Here is a 22,990-nt window from a genome sequence, read left to right as displayed (position 1 = left end):
CCGTGCCCAAACATATATTTTTTTTTTTTGCATGATAGAGCTTTAACCTTCATTGGTGGATGGCAGCTGAGCTGTGTTCTCAGACAGTGCTTTCTGAAAGTGTTCCTCAGCCCATGCAGTGATTTCCATGATTTACACGCCTGTTTTTAACGCAGTGCCTCCTGAGGGCCTGGTGATTACCAGCATCCAATACTGATTTTTGGAATGGAGATTTCTCCGGCTTCTTGGAATCTTTTGATGGCATCATGTGCTGTAGATGATGAGACATCCAAAGTCTTCACAAGTTCACGTTGACGAACATTATTCATTATTGGTGAACCTCGGCCTATCTTTACTTCTATGAAATTCTGCCTCTCTAAGCATAAGCGAAAGGATGGATGGATGGATGATGATGATGGATGGATGGAATTATAAATCTGGTGTTAATAGTAAGCTTATTTCTGTAAATAACAGTTTTTATTTTATAGGTGGAGCTGTCCACATGAGGAGTATGATATATAATTCAGTGCATATATATATCGATATATAGACATAAAGATTATTTCCAGTGCGTTACAGTAACTCCACCACCAGTCGAACGGTGGCAGCAATGCGCTAACAGTTGCCACACTACCGCAAATTCAGAGTAGAAGAAGAATGTAACTGTGAAAAGGGCTTCGTCGTCGCCGCCGCGTCAGATGATTAGCGAATAGTAATAACACAGTTAAACGACGGGCATTTCGCTTCTCGGTCAGTATTACGAAGCGGTGTAAGTTGTCAGTAATGTATATTTTTCCGTCGTTTACACTTTGAACGCTCTCTTGTAGCACTGATAATGCTGAAAATGAAGCTACCGACGAAAACGGGCGAGGAAGGAGGTAACAAAACGGCTGAGAACGATTCATTGGATCGGCCGAAGCACCAACATGTTCTCGGGGCGGTATCTCCGTCCGTGGTGTACGACAAGCGGGGGGACTCGCCCAGATCTCCGGTATATCCACCACAGCTGGACAAGGAGAGCGTCTTCGAGTGGTTCGGCCTACACCTAAACCCCGCTAAGCGCATCGAGTTCTTGTGCGGGTTGTTGCATATGTGCCAACCCCTGGAGCTCCGGTTTTTGGGATCTTACTTGGAGGATCTCGCTAGAAAGGACTACCATGTTTTACGGGACTTCGAGTTTCGGGCAAATAGCCCGAGCGATTTGGGAATGTTAACGGACGTAGTTGACCCAGTGATCAGGTCTAAACTCTTGGTCTGCCTGTCCCTCCTCGGATCTGACAGCAGGGAATGTGCTGGAATACTCTTTCGGATACTGAGCCATGTAAACCCGGCCTTGTTCTACAAAAATTACGACTACCCCCTCCCTCCATTTAGGGACCCTCACGTTCACTTGTTCCACCCGCTGTGTCAGACCGAGGATGTACACGGGCGCTCAGTGCAAGACTGCGGCTTCTCCGCAAACGAAGCAGCCGGAGGACCTCTGGAGCAGTTTGCGCTGCTTTTTACTATGGCGTCCCTACACCCAGCCTTCCACTTCCACCAACGACAAGTTGTGCGGGATCTGCTCGACAAAATAGAGCTTGCTGTAGAGGAGGAAAAGCGTCAAAGCCAGCTTAAAATAAACGCCCAAGCAACGGTAATGAGCACCAAACCAACAGTAGCGCCTCTAAATTCTATGCTAGCTTTAGCAAACTCGCACAACTTTAGATTGTGTTCTTCAGCAGAATTGGTTAAAGGGGAAAACAAAAATATATACATATATAGATAACTGCATAATATGGAATTAATGTTAGGTTACATATTGGCCGAGTATGCTCAGGAGGAAACCTTATTCTCCTAGCATTAGCTGTACTGCCATGGTAGGACAGCTAATGCTATTGCTAACAGCTAACGTAAAAGCCAGTCGATTACCCAGCTGCCCGCTACAGGTTTCAACCAGCCACGCTCAGAGCTGCTTTCTAACTTGGTGTTTAACTATATTGGATACCATCAGCTATCTAACGCCATTTACAGTGTAAGTCACTAACAAGCTTACTGGAGGGTAAGTGGCGCCCTTATTAAAGCTATATCCAGATGTAATGCCAAGTCTTCCTGTGATTATCCAACAGACTGCTGTCCCGGCGGCTCTGCGCTGTAGCAGGTGTTGAGTAAAGACCTCATACCCTAACAGTGTCTGCAGGTTTTCATCCCAACCAAACAGCTGATTATGCTGGTTCTGTTGATTAAATTAGCTTCCACGAAAGGTGGGATAGACAAGTTTTGACGTCATTAAAAATAACGAAAACGTTTCTTCATATTGTAAAAATCAAAAGCATGAGAGGGAAGTAGACTCATCACCTCAGGCCTTAGAAAGGCCATCTTGTCATCTTATTGGCCATCTCTTTCCAGACCTGTTGAGGTGAGTTCTGTGGATTGGTAAAAATACTTGTCACAACTAAGATGCAGAAAGCTTTCACCCAGGAAAGGCTGGTTCAACTACAGTGAAGGGTCATTCCACAGTAATTGGGACAAACAAAAGAAGAAAACTATGAGATATTTAACTGGGAGGACATGATGAAAGTTCAATTGATCTGAGTGCTGTTTTGTCAGGAGGGCACACAGTGTAGGAAATCAAAGTTTTCTATTTGGGATTTGAAAAACCTTTTTGATGATATGTAGAAGCGGACAAAAGTGTCCACAATGTGGCTACATATGGTTACATAATCAGCCAGAAGAGAAAAAAGAAAAAGGCACAGCATTAGTTCTTCATATAATCTTTTAATGTTTTAACCTATCAGTAAAGTAATATACCTGTAAATTTAAATTTCTAACTTATCTCATGGGAATATGTAAGAAATGTTTGCGTCTCATAATTTCTCATTTTCTTGGTCCCCTCTGTGACACGCCACTCAAACCTGAATATATTCTAATATTTTTGACGTTGTCCTGAAACTCCTTGTACATGTAGGTGTTGGGATTGTTGTCCCTTATAAATAGCCAGACTATTAACCTTTATCACTGCAAATGATACAACAATTACAATTTTCAGATTGGCCCCTCCGTGGCATGCAAATTACTGTGGAATGCCCCTGAAGTATTTTTAGGTGTGTTAAACACGTCTTGGGGCTCAGAACATGCCAGATTCAGCAAATCCTAAACCTCCTGTCTGATTTGAGAGGTATAACTCATAACAAGAGTGGTTTTAAAATTCCTTTGCGGTTATATTAAGAATATATAAAAATAATTTAGGCAAGAAGTGAATACTGCAGAGAAATTTTTTTTTTTTTCCCCCAAATCAGAAAGATCTCTAAGTTAAGATTTTTTTGTGGTGAATGTTAATTCATTGCAGATTAACCTTTTTTTCTAATCCAGTTTTCTAACTTATGAAAAATAAGTTGTAATACCAGCAATGAAAAATGGACTTCTCAGCAAATCAGGACCAAGCATGAAAATATGGTGGGGGTTTTTCTTGACCTGGGTGGTATCTGATTTGTCATGGGCATCTTTCTGGGGTGTGTGTTGTTTCAACTGCTCAGCAGTTGGTTTCCCTCTCTGCTCCTGGCTGTAACAGATGAGAAAACTGCCATAAAACCACTTAACCAAAGCATTTACATTGGGCAGTGTTAACCTACAAGGAAAGATTTTTCTAGTACTGCATACATAAGTACATGCTCATGTACTTGTGGCACCACCACCTCCTCTCAGACATTGACTCTTTATACCATACCAGACACTGACACATCAGTGGGCTTTGCAGAAATGCAGTGTGAAGTGTTAGCCCTGCTCCTTTGGGCAACAGCTGATTTAAAATAGCTCATAGATCATACAATCATTTATTTTCTCTCATCTGATTTTTAAATCTCACCTCTGAACATAACCGCCTACAAAGCAGGTTGTAAGTTGTGATGGTAGCATAGCCAAGTTAAGTGATGCCTTCATGACATTGCAAACTCAACATGCTTCACTAATAATCTATATCTTTGTTTATCAGTAACACTGAGTTAAATCATTCAACTAAGCAGTTGGCTTCTTTTTACTCTGCTTTCTCATTTAATCTCTTGTAAACTCCCAAATCCTGTAATGAAAAGCTAAATCATCAGTATGTAATAGACGTGCCTGACATGTGTTTATTGACGTTGTTGCCTTTGGCTTTTAGTTGGCAAGTGTTTTGTTTTCCTTGCATCTCAGTCTAATCTGCGTGCGTGGGTTTCTTAATATAGCTATTAAGGATGAAATATAAAATGCATAGTGATGATGATTTGGATTTTTTTGTTTTTTCACCTGTTACCAGCCAATTTAGTGCTAAAGTAGGAACACCTTGCTGAGTGATGGCACGGGAAAAAAAAACTAGTTTCTTGCAAACCTTAGTGTGATAGCCTTTGGAGGGAAATTAGGAGGCCGGTGTTTTTAAAGCAGGGTTATTGTGATGTCCATGCTGAATGTTGGCTCTTTCAACACCAGTCTGTGTTTAAGATTTCAGTGCGTTTCTTCCTTCTGCAAGAGTATCCGGACAATTCAGTAAGTCTGTTATGTGTAACAGGCACCAGTTTGTGTTTCAGTAACTGAAACATGTCATTTTTGGACTGTTTGGCCTTTCTTGATGTGAGCATCCTGTGGCTATGTGTAAGCATGTTAAATATGCTGGTCCAGCTTTGTCTCCAACCAGCATCCAAAAATAGCAGCTGTTAGCCCATCTGATCCCAAACAGGCACAAACTACTGATTCACTCATTAGACCTGGTTCCTTCTTACAGGTTTATCAGTGGGTAGATTCAGACCACAGGATCTGTTGAAACATGCAGTATGGCATCATGACCCCATGAGGTCTGCACACACACATAAAACTGTTTAACTCTTGTCTGTTGGTCTGATTGTTTCAGCATTTATGTATAAATTAAAAAAAATGCTCACTTGCCTAATCTGAAGTCATGTGAGCCACTGTAGCCACTCAAGTGTCACCAGAGGAACCCCTCACCTTCGGGTCAGCCACTATAAATGAGTCTCAGCATGTCTTGCAGCCTAATCCACACACGGAGTACATGTAGCAGTTTACATCAGATACTTTAATCACCTGAGCAGTCATCTCCCCCCCCCCTTCCTCCCCCCTCATTGAAGACCCTTTAATAGAACAAAGTGTGGTTCCAGTTGTTTGTTCACACGTTTTCTTTCACTTTCTTAGTTTCCAGCTCAGCTACATCTGCTGCTAGTAGCATATAAAGCATCTGTATCTCTGCCTCTGAGGCTGTTTCTGTTCCACATGAATCCTTGAATGAAGTCATTGTGAACCAGAGCCCTGCCTGATGATGTACTGCTCTTAATAAAATCATTCATGCCTTTTTAAGAATCATCTCTGGACTGTCAAATGTGTTAAATACATAGGATGGTTAGAGATGGAGGGATCTGGGATTTTGTTGTGCATACATAATCTCTGCTTCATCCCTTTTGATTGTCAGGCTGTTCTGCTTTGCTTGCCCTTTTTGTACCCACGGGCTATTGTTACACAGATGCTTAGATGCTACTGTTTCCTTTGGTATTTGTGATGTGCTTTTTCTTTCTTTCTTTTGCTCAGTGGGTTTAAGTGGGTTCATGTTTCCTGTTGGATTGCAATTTATCACAGACTGATATATTTGCTTTGGACTGTTTATTCCTGGTGTGTGCCTGAAGTAAGGTGTATAGTCACCATAATTAGGCTTACAGTCTGTAGAAAGTTGAATATACCAAGAGATCCTGGGATAGTATCCCAATATTCAGATTCCAGTCTTGAACTACAGTTGTGTGTTGTTGGGAAAAGTAAAACTAGTGGTGTTTTTGTAACTTTGAACTGCCAGCACTGTCATATAATTAAAAAGTCTTTGCTAATTGTGAAATGCAGTGCTCTGTAGAAGTCCAAATTTCAATGACTCTGTATTCTTCTAACTTTGAGTGTGTTTGGTTTCCAGGAGCTGATGGGTCAGAAGGGGGATTCCCTGACCTGTCAAGGGCTCGGACTAGGAGAGTGTTCGACCTCCCATCCACCTTGCCAGAGCCGACGCTCCAGCCGCAGGGCATCACAGAGAGAAGGTGAATACAGAGTGCACATAATGGCCATTAATCTGCTGCAGGTGCAGCAGGGACCTGGGCAGCAGTTTGATTTGATTTCATGAGTAGCCTTACCAAACCAGCTCATTTGATTTGCCCTGTAATGGTTTCTAAAGTTTTTGTTACAGCAGCAGAGCAACCCATACACATTTTTCATAATTGCTAATTTATTCATGGCAGGTGCTGAAATGACCGTGATATTGTATGGGCTTAAATAATTCAATAGGCTTTCAGCAAACCTACAGTAGTGTGTCTAAAGATAGCATCTGCTGTGTTGCTGTTTTCCTTCTAAACTTGTTAGAAAAACTATATGATCATAGTGTGTCCCACTGTTGTGTGTCTGTGCAGCGGTGCATATAGAGGAAATTGTGCTCAGGGGTATCTCTCGGACCAGAACAGACAAGGAATACAATTTTGAGGTAGGTAACCACACACAGACGCCTCATTAGAGCCCTAAAGTAGCTCAGACTGGAAGATGACAGTCACTGATTAATTTAGTGAGTTGTAGGTGGTAACAATATGTTGGCTTCACTTCATGGTTGGTCGGTGGGAGGCCAAAATGCTCTACCTCACACTAATTTATCGTTTACATTTTTGATGATTTTGCTTTTTTGCTGAGGCAGACTGATGGTTCCCTATTTCTTATCCTATATTCACCACATCTGATACAGTGACCATGTTATCACACATAAATATCCTGTAGTCTGAACGTGGCATAATAAAGTTAAGATTGGTCATTATTGCAGATTCTTCCTGCTCTGCCACCAACAGCGTAACAGCTGTGCTCTCAGCGTGGGAGCGCAGGTGGTCAGTCCACTGCGTTTGAGAAATGCAGCAAGCAGCTCCCAGTGAAGTGTAACAGGAAAAGCTTTGTGATAGAATAATAAAGCCAACTTCAGCCTTTCAGCACTGGTGTTGCTAAGTGTTTCCACTACTCAGGCCTGCTAAAGGTATTCTGACCGACTTCGCTGTACTGCAGACCATCCAATAGAAGGACAGTGTGCTGCTTGTTATGCTTGTTCCGTTTGTCTCATTATAAAAAAATCAGCTGTAGTTGGTTTTAACAATATAAACAGAGCTCATCACCCATAATGAGCCCAACATTCACTACACACGTCCTTCCATACATCTGCTGCTCTGTTGCTGCAGTGATATTGTTGTTCAGGACTCCAGCATAGTTGGAACAGGGTGGCTGTCCTGATGTAGCAGCTACAGTGGACAGCATCATGCCAGTGAAATGCAGGTTCTACATGTGTCCATGTGCCTGTTCTAGTTCCCATATAGTTTTTTCTTTCTTTCCTTTACTTGGTTTGACCTACTTGGCCGTTGCACTCAGCTAATCCCATTTTCAGGTTACGCGGGTTGTCGGTGTAGTGCCAGGCTAGTGGCAGGTTGTCACAGCTGATGACTTTATCCCTGGAGATGTCTGTTTTTTAAAGATCTAAACAAACTCACCTGATTGTTGCTTGTTTGTGGAGATAAAAACGATCATTAAGCAGATGGAGAGGAGAGAATAACTGTCCTGTTGGCTTGACTAAGCTTTGAGAGTCAGGCCAACAGCTAGCCACACTCACTGTCCATCTGTTTGTAGTGAATGAGCTGCTGATGCACAACACACAGACACACTCTCACACATCTTTGTAGTGCGTCCATAAATAGGCCGGGTGAACTTTTAACTCTGATTCTATGGAGACGTGACATCTTTTGAGCCCTCAGAGCTTTTAATTCTAAGGATAATTTAAAAATTATTCATAGATGAAGACCATTTATTAGTATCAGAATTCTGATTACCAACTTAATTCAATGTGAACAGGCGAGTCTGATAATGACAAGTTGTTGCTGAGACACTGATAAAGCTGCAGCATTTGCCTCAGCGTCCACAAGATGTTTCAGAAACTGGCTGAAAATCACAGATTTTCATCTGTAGCCGAGAGTTGAAAGAAAAAGCTTGTGAAGTAGAAAAAGAGACAAAAATATTAGAACAGGAGTCAGGACTTTGATGTTCTAAAACATGAACTTAATTATTTTTTCTGACCGTTCTTTGGTAGAACAATCTTGAGTCTGTGGACATTTTTCTTTAGTTCATTTCTCCATCTGTGATGGTGAGCCGCTCTGAGGTACTCTGCAGCGCTGACAGGCACTCGTGAGCATCGATCAGTGTGAGAGAGGCTTTTAGTGGTTTAGAAGATCCCCTGGATTCCTTTGCAACCTTCTGCTTTTGTTTGAGCCATATTTCTTGGTTGACCTCTCCTGGTTAGGTTATTAATGACCTTCGTTTCCCTTCATATGTATGAAATCTGTTTTGCTAAAATTTCAAAACTTGTAGATTAACATGCAGAAAAACTGCTAGAAAATAGAGATGAATTCAATCAGTTTTTATCTTGAAGACAGCAACTGTCCTGTGAATTATTGTAGTTTAGTAACGATTTATATAAATTCTCACTTGTAGAAAATTCCTAAAATATATAAACTTAGAATGAACATTTGATGGAACCTCGATCGATCACCATCCACATGGTGTTCTCTGATCGTGTGCTCATTAACATGAGTTGAAGCTACTGCATTAAGAAATGTTTATTCAAATCTCACTAATAATTTTCTTAATGAGAAACCCCCTTTTATCAACCTGCTTTTAATTGCCGGTATGAATCCATCTCATGTTCAGACACATTTGTTGCACGCTGAGTAATAGTTGGTATTTCTGTGATGCAGCACAGGATGAGCTGCTTTATGTGACAGTCGACCAGCTGATTTTTCTTCTGCAGCCACACAGAATTTATTATTTGTAAAATTTTCTGTTGAGAAATAAGCTCAGGCATAAATGATGAGGCTGAAAAACTGTTGCAGTGGTGCAGAAACCTAAATAAACATTGATTAAATCATTTATAGAATTAAACGGATGCTAACTCACAACTTATTGCCTCTGGACTCTTTATTCTTGTATTGCTCAGGCTCACACAGTCATGTGTAACTCATGAGCTCACAGAGCTCAGAAATGTCACGCCTCCATGTCTCTCAGCAGGACTCAGATCAGTTTTAATTTTCATTTGATCTTGCATGTTTTTTGTTTGTTTGTTTTTTAAGTTTGCTCAAACAATAAAGGCTTAAATATAAACACTTCTGCAAATTTTGAAACGTAACATTTGATTGTATCTGTTCAGGTGTAGCTGTTCTTTTTCATTGTTGTGGCATGTCATGTAGTCGTGTTTAACTTTATCCAGTTTTTCTCATACTCAGACTTGTAATTTGTATTCAGTGTTGTAGCACTGCTTTGGGCTGTGTTGTGTACTGTATCAGTATTCCATGAAGTTCTAGCATAGTCCTCCTGTAAAGTTGTTTTTGGCAGTTGTCTCATTGTGGTGATGGAGACTGTCCTTCGATACTGTTCCAGGTGAAGTGGTCGGACTCATCTTCCAGCAGTGTGACCAAAACCCACGTCGAGCTGGAGAACTTCCTCTTTAAGGTGATCACTATTGCTGAAGTCATAGGTGTACATTTCAGGTGTGGCAGCAGTGAATGGTAAATGCTGCTTATATAGCACTTTTCTACTCTGAGCACTCGAATCCCTCCTACAAGCCTCGTTCAGCCAATCTCACACATTCATTCAAGTGCTTTCTGTTTCCTGTACCTAAGCATCTCGTCTAACATCCACACACTCACACTCCAATGAATGCACTGGGGGCAATGTGAGGTTCAATATCTTGCCCGAGGATACTTTAACATGCAGACTGCAGTAGGCAGGTATGAAACCACTGACCTTCTGATTGGTAGATGGTCCACTCTATCTCCTGAGCCACAGCTACACCAGTAACAACTCTGCTTTTCCTGCTGTGGGAAGTCCAAATGCCAACTTAAAGTGCTTTTCCTGTTTAAAACTTCTTTTTTTTTTTTTTTTTTTTTTTTTTAACAAAGGAAGCAAGTCCTGAAATTGAATATTAAACATCAGAGCATGACGTTTTGTTTTATTCACTGAAGTAATCTGTGCTCAGGTGAGCAGGATAAACCTTGTTGTAAAAATTCTCACATGCCTGGATGAATATAATAGAGGCACGCTAGTTTTAATACAGCTTCATTCCACACCATTGAAGCCAAATCTGATTATTTAGCACATAAAAGCAACTTGAACTCTTAAACTGGTAAAAGACAATTGATGGAAGCATGTATGTGCAAACATGTTTGAGTGCATCTCACCTGTTGTTCACCTTCCCTCTGTTTCTCTGCAGCTTCCCAAGGATCAGTGTACGGAGTCTTTTGAGAAAGGCATCCTGGGTCTTTTGAGCCAGTATGAGAGCAGGGAGGCAGAGAAGAACCTCAGGTAATTCACATTTAATCCACTTGTTCAAATGACATCTTAAACTGGTTGAACACGTGCACCTTCTGATCTCACTAACTAGATGAGCCATATTCTGATAGAGGAGTATTTTGTTTGCATTTTTGTGGCTAGGTTTATTTAAAAAAAATCCTCTTCCAGTTGTATCTTGTTTGGTGTGTTCTGCCATTCACACATCAGATCACCTGAAAACACGGCAAACTGCAACCTTGACTGAGGACTTTCCACAGTTGTGATCATTTCATTTGGTTATTCTGAGTTCTCAAAAGATACGAGGTCCACATCTGTCCTGCTTGACCCAAAAACCACCTTCAGGTGTGATAAATCTGACATACGGTCCAACCCCTTACTGTGCCACCATTTGAAAACGAGGAAGAAGCTTTCTGGCATTATAAAACAGTCAGAATTTGAATGGTATTAAACTTGGAAATAAAGTTTGGATGATATTCCGCATACTTGTATTCACAAAAATATGCTAATAGTTTCCTGCTATTGTTTGGGGGATGTAAATGGAAAATAAGTCCCCTGCTGGCTGTTAGACGAAAACTGCTTAAAAAGTTTGCTGACTTGACCCTGAAAGGCTTTTTTTTTGTGTGTGTGTGTGTGTGTGTGTGTGTGTGTGTGTGTGTGTGTGTGTGTGTGTGTGTGTGTGTGTGTGTGTGTGTGTGTGTGTGTGTGTGTGTGTGTGCAGTTTATACTCCTGCCACCATTTTAATGAAACTCTCAGAGATTTAAATTCAGGACAAAAACAAATCTTTTTGTTTACATTTTGTTAAATTGGCTCCATGGATGTATAGACAACCATCACTTGATTAGTTTGAAAACTTGTAAAATAGCACCCCACTGGCTGCCTCATGGGAACTCTAAGTACCTTAATTTCCTGTGGTATACTGTGTGTCACACTTACTGCTGCTGCGCCAAACTAGCAGGAAAAACTGCAAAGACTCCCAGCCCCAGCCCTGAGCAGCATCCCATCATATCACTCCTCGGGGGGGGGGGGGGGGGGGGGTGCTCTGACCTCAGACCCAGCTAGACATAATCTGTCAAATAGGTCTCACTGTTGAAAGGTTTGGTAACTGTCCCTGTAGTACATGAAGTCATGCATGCCAAACAGGGCTGTTGTGGAGTCCTGGTTGAATAGTCGACCATTGAGTTTCTTTTTCCTTTCTGATATCACTCACTCACTCACTCTCTCACACACACACACACACACACACACACACTCAGTGGGTGTGCCCTATGCACCAGTTTCCTTTAGTAAGAAGTGAAACCTATCTGCTTGGACTGTTTTTGTTTGTTTCCATCCAAAGTCCAGCCCACACTCAGACTACATTCAGCTTTGCTGCCTCCATTGTTTCTCACCTTTTTGTAAAACCAGCCTCAACTGGTTTGGCAGTTTTTCTTTAGCTATTATCAGCCATAAATAATTTTGGCCATGATAATCATTTTAGTCAGCTCCATTCTATTCATGCAGTTTTATGCCCATGTGAGCATTTAGATTAAGCCATTTATGCTTCATAGTAATTACTCAAATAAGTTCCCAGAAGTGAAAGTTCATCAGTCTAAAGTTTTTAACAATATTGACCCAAAAAAAAAAAAAATTTGAATGTGTTGTTTGATGATTTAAATCTAAATTGATCTCAGGAAGATTTATTTTTAGATTAAAGTCTGACTCGTGTTGCCTGTTCTCACCTCTAGAGAGAGGTTCCTGTCTGCTCCTCCTCTCTTCAGGCAGACCAGGAAGGTCTGCAGCTTCTTCAACTGTGATTCCAGTTACTCTGCTAAACCCACTTATAACAGATGTGAGTATCACACCAACATATTCAGATAACAAGGGAGCTCCTACGCTGTTAGAAAGCCTGCCTTTTTTTCGGTCAGCCATTTGATCAGTACTGTGTAAGCTGCTGTGTCCTGTTGAGTCGGTGATCCGACCTCCTTTTAAAGACTCGTGTCCACTGATGTAGTGCAGTCTGTTCCCTTTGAGGGCGGCAACTCCTCTGCACTTCATTTATGTAGCCTTGAAATAGCCAGAGAAAACACTAACTTGTGTTTTGTGTAATGTTGGATTCATTCATTTATATTTGTAACCATTCAGGCGTTCTGCTAAGTTCATTTTCTTTTCTCAGTGTAACGAATAAATATGCTGTAAAGTTTTTAAATGAGAAAATGACTGCAGCTTTGGTCTTTGTGATCAGACATGAGTAACAAAGCCTAAACTGTAGGTTTTCTGTCTCTCACTGCTTGTGCGTCACTGCCTGGGTTTTTCCTTATTTATTGTTCTTAAACAGGCAACTGTCAGCAGGGGAAAGCCTACCACAGAGACTGCTCTGACGCCTCCAGTCAGGAGGAAGGTGAGGAAAAGTGAATGTCTGTTCCATCGTGTTTCCTACGCTGGTGTTTCCTGTCGAGTGTTTTTTAGTAGTGGCAGCACAGAAACGATGGGGGGGGTGCATGGAAGCATGTGTAATTGCTGAATGAGAACTGATTGTAGGCACTGACAAAGCAAAGGAATGGCCAGCTAACCAGGGCTGCAGCCAGACTCTAACTAGCGTTTATTTTTGGAGGTCAGTTGGGAAGGCTGAGTCTGTTTCAAATCCTCATATTTCAGTTATATTTGCCCCGTCATGTGCTGGACTGAGATCACCAAGCACAGCCGCATCCTGCCTCATACTTCACATAAGACTTCTTAATGCTGTTGTCAAGTCCTTTTTTCTTTCTCCTCCCGAAGAACAATTTGATTTTAATACCATTTACCATACAAATATAGAGAATATCAGATCTTACTTGGTGCCAGCCAACCTCAGGCAGCAGATGTGTGCAGAGGTTTCAGTGTTGCTGTAAGACTGAGGAGGAAAATGAGGAATTTTCTCTATCCGTTACCTGTAATAGTCCCATTCCATCGATTACTTTTCCTATCGCGCTGAAAGTGTACGTGTGCTACTCATTTTCAATATTACCGGCTGATTATGCAGAAGAACTTCTAAGGATCAGTTTAAACATGCTTTAAATCTCAGGGAAACCTGTTATCTTTGCAGTCAGCAGGCACAGGTGCAGGCCAGATTTAGCCTAGCTTAGCAAAAAGCAGGTGGAAACTTTAATCATTGCTCCATTAAACATAATTGAACAGCTTTATGTTCTGCTGTAGTATTTTATAGGGATGGTTAAATAAGAGCTTTTTCATGTCCCAGACAGGTGCCAATCCTAGCACTAGTGATGATGATGATGATGATGATGATGATGATGATAATTGGGTGTCTGATTAAAAATTGGTACCATCATTTTTGATCTCTTTGTTTTGAACTTGTCTACATAAATGTCTTACTCCTTGGTCAAAATTTTTTATCAAACTTGCACATAGTGATCACCTAATGTGCTTTATTCAAATTGTACATTTGTCATTTTTATAATAACCTGTGAGTTGTAATGCATAATGAGCTGGATGTCACTGACCTTTTTTAACCCTGTGAAATTTAGAGCCGTATGTGCAGGGACACAAGAAAAAGCACGGGCCCAAGAGTCCATGTCAGCCGTGAGTAGACTGTGGTTCACAAGTATTTTTATCTCCTCAGTTAACATACAGTTACTAAAGCAGGAAAAAAAACTGACACATTTATTAACCACAAACATCTGCTCCTCTCCACCAGTCTGACCAGTGCCAAAGGCTCCCCGGGGGACCCTTGGAGGGGAGGACATGCTGCAGAGCTCAATGGGCCAGCAGAGAGGAGGAAAAAGAGCTGTGCACTGCGGAGCACCCAGGAAGCTGAACAGGTCAGGTTATTTTTATATCTTTTTTCTTTTTTTGCCTTCCTGTTTCTGAAACATGTTTGATTAAATAGGTTGCTTGTTACACTCACAAGTGCTTCTGCATACCACTGACCCACACAGCAGTGTAAGCAGGCTCATCACATGATTGGTGATGCTGGAACAAGTCTAGAAATGGTAGCTTGCTGTGCTGCAACCTGCTCATTATGTGCATTAGGTGTGCTGGTCACTGCAATGCAAGCCTCTATCAAAAGCAGCTCTTTTACATACCAATGAACATTTCTGTTATGCTGATTTCTTTATTCCTGTGACTGAAGTGCAGCTGAAAAGACTGAAATGAAACTAGAATAGAATAGAATAGAATGCCTTTATTGTCATTATACAGGATGTACAATGGAGTCTCTGAGGGGAACAGGCCCCCTGTAAACATAAGTAGCCACACCTTCAATACAGAGTCTGACTCAAGAATCATGACTACATGGAATACAGCTCCTCCTGCTACTGTGTCTTCAAGACACGTGTGCAATGTCACACGAATATTTCTACCTGTTTACTGGACTAAAACGGAGGCGCTCCTCTTTATTCCCCCCTTCACTGTGTTTACTTGTATAATGAGAGCTCTGCTGATGGGTTAGAGCAAGACTTGAAGTCAGCTTTCAGGATCATGCCCCTCTAACTCTTCTGTTAAAGCAACAGGAAACGACTGAGGATCCCTCACAGACCAGAGTCCAAAATAACAAATCAGAATACAGAAAAACAAATGCTCATTACTCTCAAAGTATTGTAGCTGTTTTTATTGTGATTGCTTGAATAAAAGCTGCTACTGTATGCATGTCTGGTCTAATGATTACCTCAGCTGTGAAGTTCAAAGTGAGCACCATTTCATGAACACTTGGTTAATCATTAAGGGCTGTACATGCCTGAAGGCCACAAAGATTGCATTAACCCAGCTGTTCCTGTGTGCCAGCAGCGTGTCTGAATTGCCACGTGAAGGGGGGGGGCAGTGCTCTGTGTGAATCTCACTCCTACCCGACGCTGTCTGTGAGATCTGCTGACAAAGCACATTATTTCTCTCATTCTAACAAATCTGTTCGTGAGGGTTCTTCTGCTGTGGACCCTTCATGGTAAACAGACTCGTTCTTACTTAGCGCTTTTCTACTCTGAGCGCTCAAAGCGCTCATACATGTTTACCTTCACCCATTCATACAAGCACTTCCATGTGTAACTAAGCTAAGTGCTTTTATTGTCTAACATTCACACTCCGTCTGAGAGCAACTTGGGGTTCGGTATCTTGCCCAAGGATACTTTAGCATGTAGCCAGGAATTGAGCTGCCAACCTTCCGGTTAGTAGGTGACCTGCTCTACCTGCTGAGCCACAGCCACCCCACTGGGGTTGATTTGTCAGAATTATTTATTTTTGGATAGAGATTTTTCGCTGATCCCAGATTTAAAAAATGACTTGTGTGATAACAGAACATTCTCATTAAAAACGGTGCATTGAAGAAGTTACACTGAGTTGTACCGTCTCGTGCGCCCGTACAGTGCAACGCTGCACTGGCACTGACAAATTCACAGTAAAAATATTAAAGTAATATTTACCTGGTCTAGTTCCTTAACTAGACCAATTAAAATAGTGTTTGGTCATAGCTGGATAACCAGCTGCCATCACCAGTGATGATCCTGCAGTGTAAACTGTCAGAATTAGGCTCACAGAGCTGCTTTTAAAGGGGAAGCTGAACTGTTAGCACCGGATTAACTAATGCGTGTTTTTTGGTTTTCTTTTGGGGGTTTTTTTGCTGATGTTGGTCAGCGGTGCTGATATTAGGCTGCTATATCAGTATATTTGGGTGTTTCTATCATGTCTGCATTTAAGGATATTTTTTTCCTGCTCCAGCTCTGTGTAGTAATTCTTTAACTTCTTTAAGTGATTTTTCTTAATGTGCTGTTACACTGAGTGCGGAATGACACACAAACATCTGCAATTAATGGCAACAGGAGTCATCCTCAGCTCCAGAGGAGCTTTTAGGTGAAAGCTAATGATTTTTTTTTTTGGGGCGGATGAAGCTGAAGCTGCTCTGACTCCTGATCTTTCTTACAGCACCAGGACACAGAGAAGAGAAACCGCTCAGCCACCAAAACCAAGAGCAGAGTGCTGCCCACAGAAGGGTGAGTCTGCTTCACTGCTCTCTGAAAGAGAATCCATGCTTGCTGTATGTGACACACAGGTTTGAGCAGTGGGGTTTCAAAGTGCCTTTGCAGTGGGTGACTTTGTCTAATGACTTTCATATCAGTGTACTGCATCTGCATTTCTTCTTTCTGTTAACATTACTCCCTTGTCTCCTATGTGTGTCTGTTTTCAGGGACAAGGGGAAGTGCAAATCGGTTACCTTTGTGTCCAATGGGTGTTCGGTACCAGCTCAGAGGAAAGGTGAGGGGGTGATATCGCCTCCAAATTATATCGCAACTCTGCACAAGAAAAAGTGGCAAAACAAGTTGCTTCCATCTTCATCGGGAACAGTTTTCCTGCATGAGTTCACGGGCTCATGTGGTTTATAACACTGCCAGAGGGTTTATGGCTGCTAGTTTAATAAACAAATGTATAAATGGTGAACTGATTTGTCTTCAGAAAGCCTCTTCATATCTCACAGGACACACTGATCGCTTCATTTGCTCCATTTCATGTGAATCTAAGGAAAAGGCATGCACATCAGACGCCTTGTTTGTGCTTTAAAGTAGCTCAGCAGTAGTTTGACACACGTTGTTGTTGCAGGCGGGGGTTCTGAAACCTCATCAGAAAGCTGCAGCTCCCCATCCAGCCCACAGCGCCGAGGACCAGAGAGCCTGGAAAGTGAGGACGAAAACCACAAAGGTTAAACAAGCACAGGCCACTTTTTATTTTATTTTTTTAAACTAAGTGTGATAAGCAGTCTCATTGTCCTCTGTCTCCATGTCAGACACAGACAGCCCCTCTGATGACGTCTGTAAAGGACGGCGTTCTGACGTGTTCTTCCCCTGCCAGAATGATCCTGCTGTGCTGGAGGTGATCTCCTCTGTTGATCGTCTGTCTTTTGACAGCCATCAGGCCCAGATGGAGTCCCTCTACCCGGAGATGAGGGCAGAGCTCCCCCCTCTCTCCTTCATGCATCCTGTGAACTACATACTCCCCAATGGAGCCTCTGATGCTGGGCTTCCATTGGGTTCACTTCCTGGCCAGAGCATGGTTTCAGAGGCAAAGCCCTCATCAGGGCCACTAATGATACAGATGCCCACACTGCCTCCAGCTGTCTCGGGAATTGTGGACAACCCAGAGAAGAGGGATGTTCTCCAAGCCTTTGGGATTCCGCCTACTGGACTCCATCCTCCAGGAAATTCTGCTGTGCAGCCTTTGGTTCCGGGCTTCAAAACAGGTTTGTCTCATAGCCAGGGAGGCACTGACGGAGTCCCGGGGAGTGGCTCTTCACCTGCTGCCCCACAGGTTTCACACCAGGGTCCAATCAGATCCATCAATGTCATGTCTTCGGGCCCTACATCCTTCTCGTCGTCTCTACTATCCTGCCAAGACCCAGCCAGTGCCAGCTCAGGCCTGGCCTCCTCTCTACAGCACGTACAGACATCACAAACCAAGCACCCAGGCTTACCATCTGCCCTGCCTTCTCCCTACACCCTGCCTACTGTCCCCATGTCAACTCTGGGAGCACCTGTGGCCCCTGGAACAGCTTCGTCTCCTGGACAAGTACAAGCTGCTGTTCCTCCAGCTGTGCCCACACACACCCCTGGACCTGCCCCGAGTCCCAGCCCAGCACTTACACACAGCACGGCACACAGCGACAGTACTTCCTACAGTAACAGCAGTGCTTCCCGTGGAAGTACTCCTGTCGCTCCTGGTAGCCCTCTCACTCTCCAGCAAACCCAGCAGCACCAAGTTGCCCCCCAGCAGCCAACACCACAGCAGCAGCCAATGGGCTGTGGAACTTGTGGCTGTCACAACAACTGCGGCAGCCGAAGCAACAGCGTGAGCGTTGCTTCGGGTCAAACGCCTTTATTCTTCCCTGGCCACCAGATGGCAGCAACACACCAGATGTTTAGCGTTCCTCCGCAGCTCTTCCAGATCACAAGCCTGTGCAATAACAGCTACCTCACCCAGGCTCACCCTCCTCACCAGGCCAATGGCCCTACCTCCCTGCCTCCTTACTTCCCTAGTGCCCCTCCTCCAGCACACCCACCCCCCTACCTTAGCACTCACGCCCAAAGTCACGCAGAGGTGCCATCACACATGCTGGCCACACAGGCTACGGCAGTGGTAGCTGCCGCAAGCTACAGCCTCCAGCAGCCAATGGCACCAAACGCATCATTCTGCCAACGTGTCTACCAGCACGTGTACCCTCCTCTGGGGATCCTGCCTCCTTCTCTGATAGGTGGAGGTGGAGTCAACAAGAAGAATGGGAACGTGTCCTGTTATAACTGTGGTGTGAGTGGCCACTTCGCTCCCGACTGTAACCAGCCCTCCATACAGCAAGGTAAGAGACTACACCCAACGCTACGTTTGCAAGTCCAGTCCAACATTCAGCCAAGACTAGAGAGCAGGGCTTCTAATTAATTACATTAATGCTTTTTCCACTAGTGCCCGACTCCACTTAGTTTTTATTTTTTTTTTCCCATTAGGTGGTACCTGCTAAGTTTTTAGTACCTACTCAGCCACGGTTCCAAGCAGGCACAGTTGAGCTGCAAACGTGACATTAACAGACTTCAGGCCACTGATTGGCCAAGCTGTGATGTCACTAGAAGGGTCAGGAGAGCTATATTCCTTCACAAGAATTAAACCCGCTGTTTTATTAAACCCAGCAATGAGGGAAATGCCTACACAGATGTTTTTGTGCTTGGAGGGTGACAGAATCCAGAGGAAGCTAAACAGAGTGACTGTTTTTGTGTCGCACACAAATAACATCACAGGCCTTTCAGGTCCTCTTGCTGAAGCAGTACTCGATTGTAATGGAAAACAAATGAAACTACTCCAATATAGTGTAGTATAGTATAGTGAATAGTGACCTTAGAGAACCTCCCGTGAGTATTTCCATCACTGTGCACTGACTGATGTCCTGTCTGTGTTCCCGTTATGTCACAGGTGGTTTCCGGTTAAAGTACGCAGCATCCCACACTTCAGATGCCCCTGACAACGCTGATTAAAGACGAAAGGATGAAGAGGAGTTCCTGCAGCCTCGTTTCCACAGCGACTGCCCCGGGCGCTGCCGGAGAGCAGGCCCGACCTGCCAAGGGCTCCATGGACAACACCGAAGTACTTGTGCCTGAAAAAAATAGTCATCCTGTTGGGATAACTCACTGTCTTGCACATACCAACTGTCCATGTGATTTGAAGCCCCGCCCCTTTCAGTTGGTTTTTGATATTTTTGCACTGAGGGTTGGAAATGATTAACTTATTACTTAATTATTAGGAAGTGTAAGAGATTTGAGGATATTTAGTTTTAACATTAATGTGGAACTTTTGGTGTAAACTGAGGTTCTTAGACACTTATTTCTAAAGGAGAGCGTATGTATGCCTTTTCTTAACTGTTCACCTGCAATTTTTATTGTCTGACACAATTGTACAGCAGTTTTCAAAGACTACAAATCAAAAAAATAGTTTGTCTTCAATTTTGCTGTAATTTTTTTTTCATGTAAAAAAAAAAAAAAAATCCGATTGGACGGCTGTCATGCGTTTTGCCACTTGATGTTTTTAGTTGGAAGGTAATTGCTGCTGCTTTGTAATTTAAGTTTCTTATTTTTCCATTTTTAAAGTTTTACTCAGTCAGATGCACTATAGAGAAGCAGGAGTGACTAAAACATGCACCAGAACAAGTTCACATAGTCATAGTGGTGGTCATTTGAAATCAGCTCTAATGAGCAGTTGCTTCAGGTGTGGAATGGCCTTTTATTGACAGTGAAAGGATTCAGTGTTTTACCTGAAACGACCCACTGTAGAAATGAAACAGATCCCAGTTAATGAGTCAGACCACCTCTGTCCCAGAGCACACGTGGTACCCGTCATATTGCTGTTTTCTTTCCCCCGTTAACCTCAATGTCCCTTTTTGTTCACTCATATCCAAACAGCCACTGCATCAGGGTAGCTTCATGCTCCACTGCAGACAAATCTAGGCTGCTTTTGTCACCTGATGTCAAAGCAGTGCTCCTCAAGGCTCCAGTGTGCTTTAAACTGAAAAGCACACTGAGCTGGCTGATTATGTCTGAACGCATGCATTTAAATACCTGTTTAAGGTAAAAAGCCTGCACCCCATCCTCCTCCAGATCCCTTTCCCTTTTTTTGCTTTAATTCCACCTCCTAAATGGACACGGGGCCATGAAGGTGAACACGTTCATTCAGAGTGTTCTTGGTGTTTGCAGAAGTTGTAAATGGTAACGGCCTAATTTGCAGTGACCGGGTTGATTAAAGCACAGCAGGACTTTAAGGAGAGCTTTAGTGGGTTCAGCCTCGAGCTGAGATAAACGAAGTCCAGTGCTGGACACTGTCTCAGATGATCCTGACACTTTCTGGGCTGGAAGTTGATGAATCAACTGAAAAGCTCTATAGTTTTTTTGTTTTTACTTTAAGATGTTTTAAGGTGGACCTGATAGTTGATGCTTGGTGATTTTTTTTTTGATGTGGAAAAGTTTGAACATCTGTTGATTGAAAGCAATGAGCGCTTTAATCTTCTCCGAAGGCAGTGTGTGAATATGGAGCCCCAAAGTGTTCAGGAGTACATAAATAAATTATTGACAATAAATAAATTGGCAGTTAAAGCCTATTCATAATAAAATGTTAGGGTTTTTGTGCTGCCACATTAGTCAGTCAGCACCCTTTGGCTCAAACTGCTGCTGAACATGCGCTCTTCCTTCTCCCTTCTATTAGATAACCCTGCACATGCTCCCTACCAAGACCGCTAACTGCTAAATAAGTTAGTCTTCTGGCTAAGGTTAGCTCAGAGCAGTCTGAGCCTGTTGAGTTATTCAGGAGACACTTTTCCTGCTAGCTCTTCACTTCAGCGCTAACTCCTGTGAGCTCAAAGCGCGCTGAGCTGCCTGCTGGTCTGAGTAGCATTAGCTGCCTCGTTCAGTAAAAGCTTGAACAGAGTGCTTCATTTCCACATTTCTCAGTTGAAACCTTTTAAGTACATCTGCTGTTCTTGTTCTAGCAGCTGTTTATAGTTGAAAGCAGTTCAGGCTTCCAATGTGACATTTTGATAAATATTTAAATGCATTTTCACGAACCTCCGGTTTATTTATTTATGCATTTGTACTGCTTCTTTCCCAGGTTTGTTTATTACTAGACACTTTAGGGTTCCATATGTAAAAATGTATTTAAGGAATTAACAGTTCTCACAAAATAACCGATCAAATGACCTTTCACGGTGAAGAGTGTAGTTTAACAGCACCTGTGTTTCCTCTCTGAACTGAATACAAATGTTGGATTCTTTTATTTAGGCTATTTTATTTTTTTAAAGCCGTTGAAGTTCCTGTTAGCCATTTGAGACACTAAGGCTGCTCGTTGGTTGTTTTCAGAGCTTTGTGGATATGCTGCTTGTCTTTGTGCATTTGTCCTCCATTACTGCTCAGCCTGTCAGTGCATTTATTATCTATGCATACAATTTTTATTTTTTTTAATTGATGGATAAGAGATGCCAGTGATGGAGGCTACAAGATATTTTATGTAAATCTGCTAAGGAGATGCACTATTAAACAGCTCCATAGATCAGCTTTATTTATGTCTCAAACTGTTTCCCCTTTGAAGTTCTTCCTTTGATCCAAGACTTGAAGATCCCGCTGTTCTGGATCACAAGCAGTGAGACGAAGTGGACCAGTCTGAGTGGATGAAGAGGTGTGTGTGTGTGTGTGTATGTGTGTGTGTGTGTGTGTACAGAGGATGCACCAAACGACCCAAGTTTCATTACTGACCTTTAGGGTTTGAAAAATGCTGTACTGTTCATCTGTAAGGAATCACTGCTCCACCCTCAGCTGTAATGTTTACTGTACTCTTTGATATCTAGATACTGGAAAGGTTAAATATTTCTAGAGAGGAATTTGGGTTTTATGCAAACTGTTGATCTCTTTTCTGTAATTAAAAGCAATAAATAAAAATGCAGTTTGTCCTGCCTTTAAGATTTTACCATAAAAACACTTCACGGCTTTAACAGACTGCACTAAAGCAGGAAGCTTTCCTCCTGGTGTTGAGAACAGGTGAGTTGGACAGGTGAGAGCTGCTGTTCCATCCTGATAATTAACACCTCTATTGTAGGTTTGTCATTCTGTAAAATTCAGTCAGCTGTCATGACTGAAGAAAGGGGGGGGGTCCCATCATGGATTCTTGAGGCGTATCTCGTAGGCTCTGGCATCATGCTGATGGGCGCCTGAATGTATCGCAGCATTTCGGTATGAGATGCAGACCAGACGACTTTAAGGCCCACTCGCTGGAAGGGCAGGGTCCTCAGTGTCCTCTCCGCTGTCAGAGGAGGGGTCAGACACTCAGAAGTGGACTTGAGTCTTCCTCAGATGGGTCCTGTGACTTACTGGCAGATGAAGGCTGCAGGACCATTTCTAAAGCCTCTTCATGTCTGCTCCAGGCTCCCTTTTCTGCTCACTAATGAAAGCTGCACGTTGATCTCTGGCTGTGAAAGCAGCCGAGTGAGTGTACACACCAACAGCTGTTTGAGTACAGCAAAGGCAGGAGGCCATGTTTTTACCTAAGCACCTGTTCAAAGGCACATCAAACATCCCTCCAACATCACCTTATTCACCCTTAAAATGTAAAGAATCTGTAAAGACAGTTCACTGCCAGAGACCCCCCTGCTAAGCTGAAAGTCAGGTGTGGTGTCCT

The 22,990-nt window shown here is 42.8% G+C and overlaps 1 protein-coding gene across 2 annotated transcripts; it reads left to right on the top strand.

The window, feature by feature from the left end:
• Nucleotides 1-625: 625 nt before the first annotated feature.
• On the top strand, nt 626-22,240 carry zcchc2 (zinc finger, CCHC domain containing 2). 2 transcript variants are annotated; one of them, XM_030756512.1, is made up of 15 exons: nt 632-729; nt 807-1,615; nt 5,897-6,017; nt 6,384-6,454; nt 9,427-9,498; nt 10,259-10,350; nt 12,064-12,167; nt 12,654-12,716; nt 13,840-13,894; nt 14,010-14,133; nt 16,226-16,293; nt 16,488-16,555; nt 16,898-16,996; nt 17,082-18,644; nt 19,250-22,240. In XM_030756512.1, exons 2-15 carry the CDS (start codon nt 815-817, stop codon nt 19,309-19,311), a joined length of 3,363 nt encoding a protein of 1,120 aa, XP_030612372.1. In that variant the 5' UTR covers nt 632-729; nt 807-814; the 3' UTR covers nt 19,312-22,240. The 2 variants fall into 2 exon arrangements, with proteins under 2 accessions (XP_030612371.1, XP_030612372.1); XM_030756511.1 differs by having other exon boundaries at nt 626-1,615.
• The last annotated feature ends 750 nt before the right edge of the window (nt 22,241-22,990 follow it).

The sequence above is a fragment of the Archocentrus centrarchus genome, chromosome 20 (genome assembly GCF_007364275.1).
Source record: "Archocentrus centrarchus isolate MPI-CPG fArcCen1 chromosome 20, fArcCen1, whole genome shotgun sequence".
Lineage (NCBI taxonomy): Eukaryota > Metazoa > Chordata > Actinopteri > Cichliformes > Cichlidae > Archocentrus > Archocentrus centrarchus.
The sequence above is the reverse complement of the archived record's forward strand: the minus strand, read 5'-3'. Positions and strand labels throughout refer to the sequence as shown.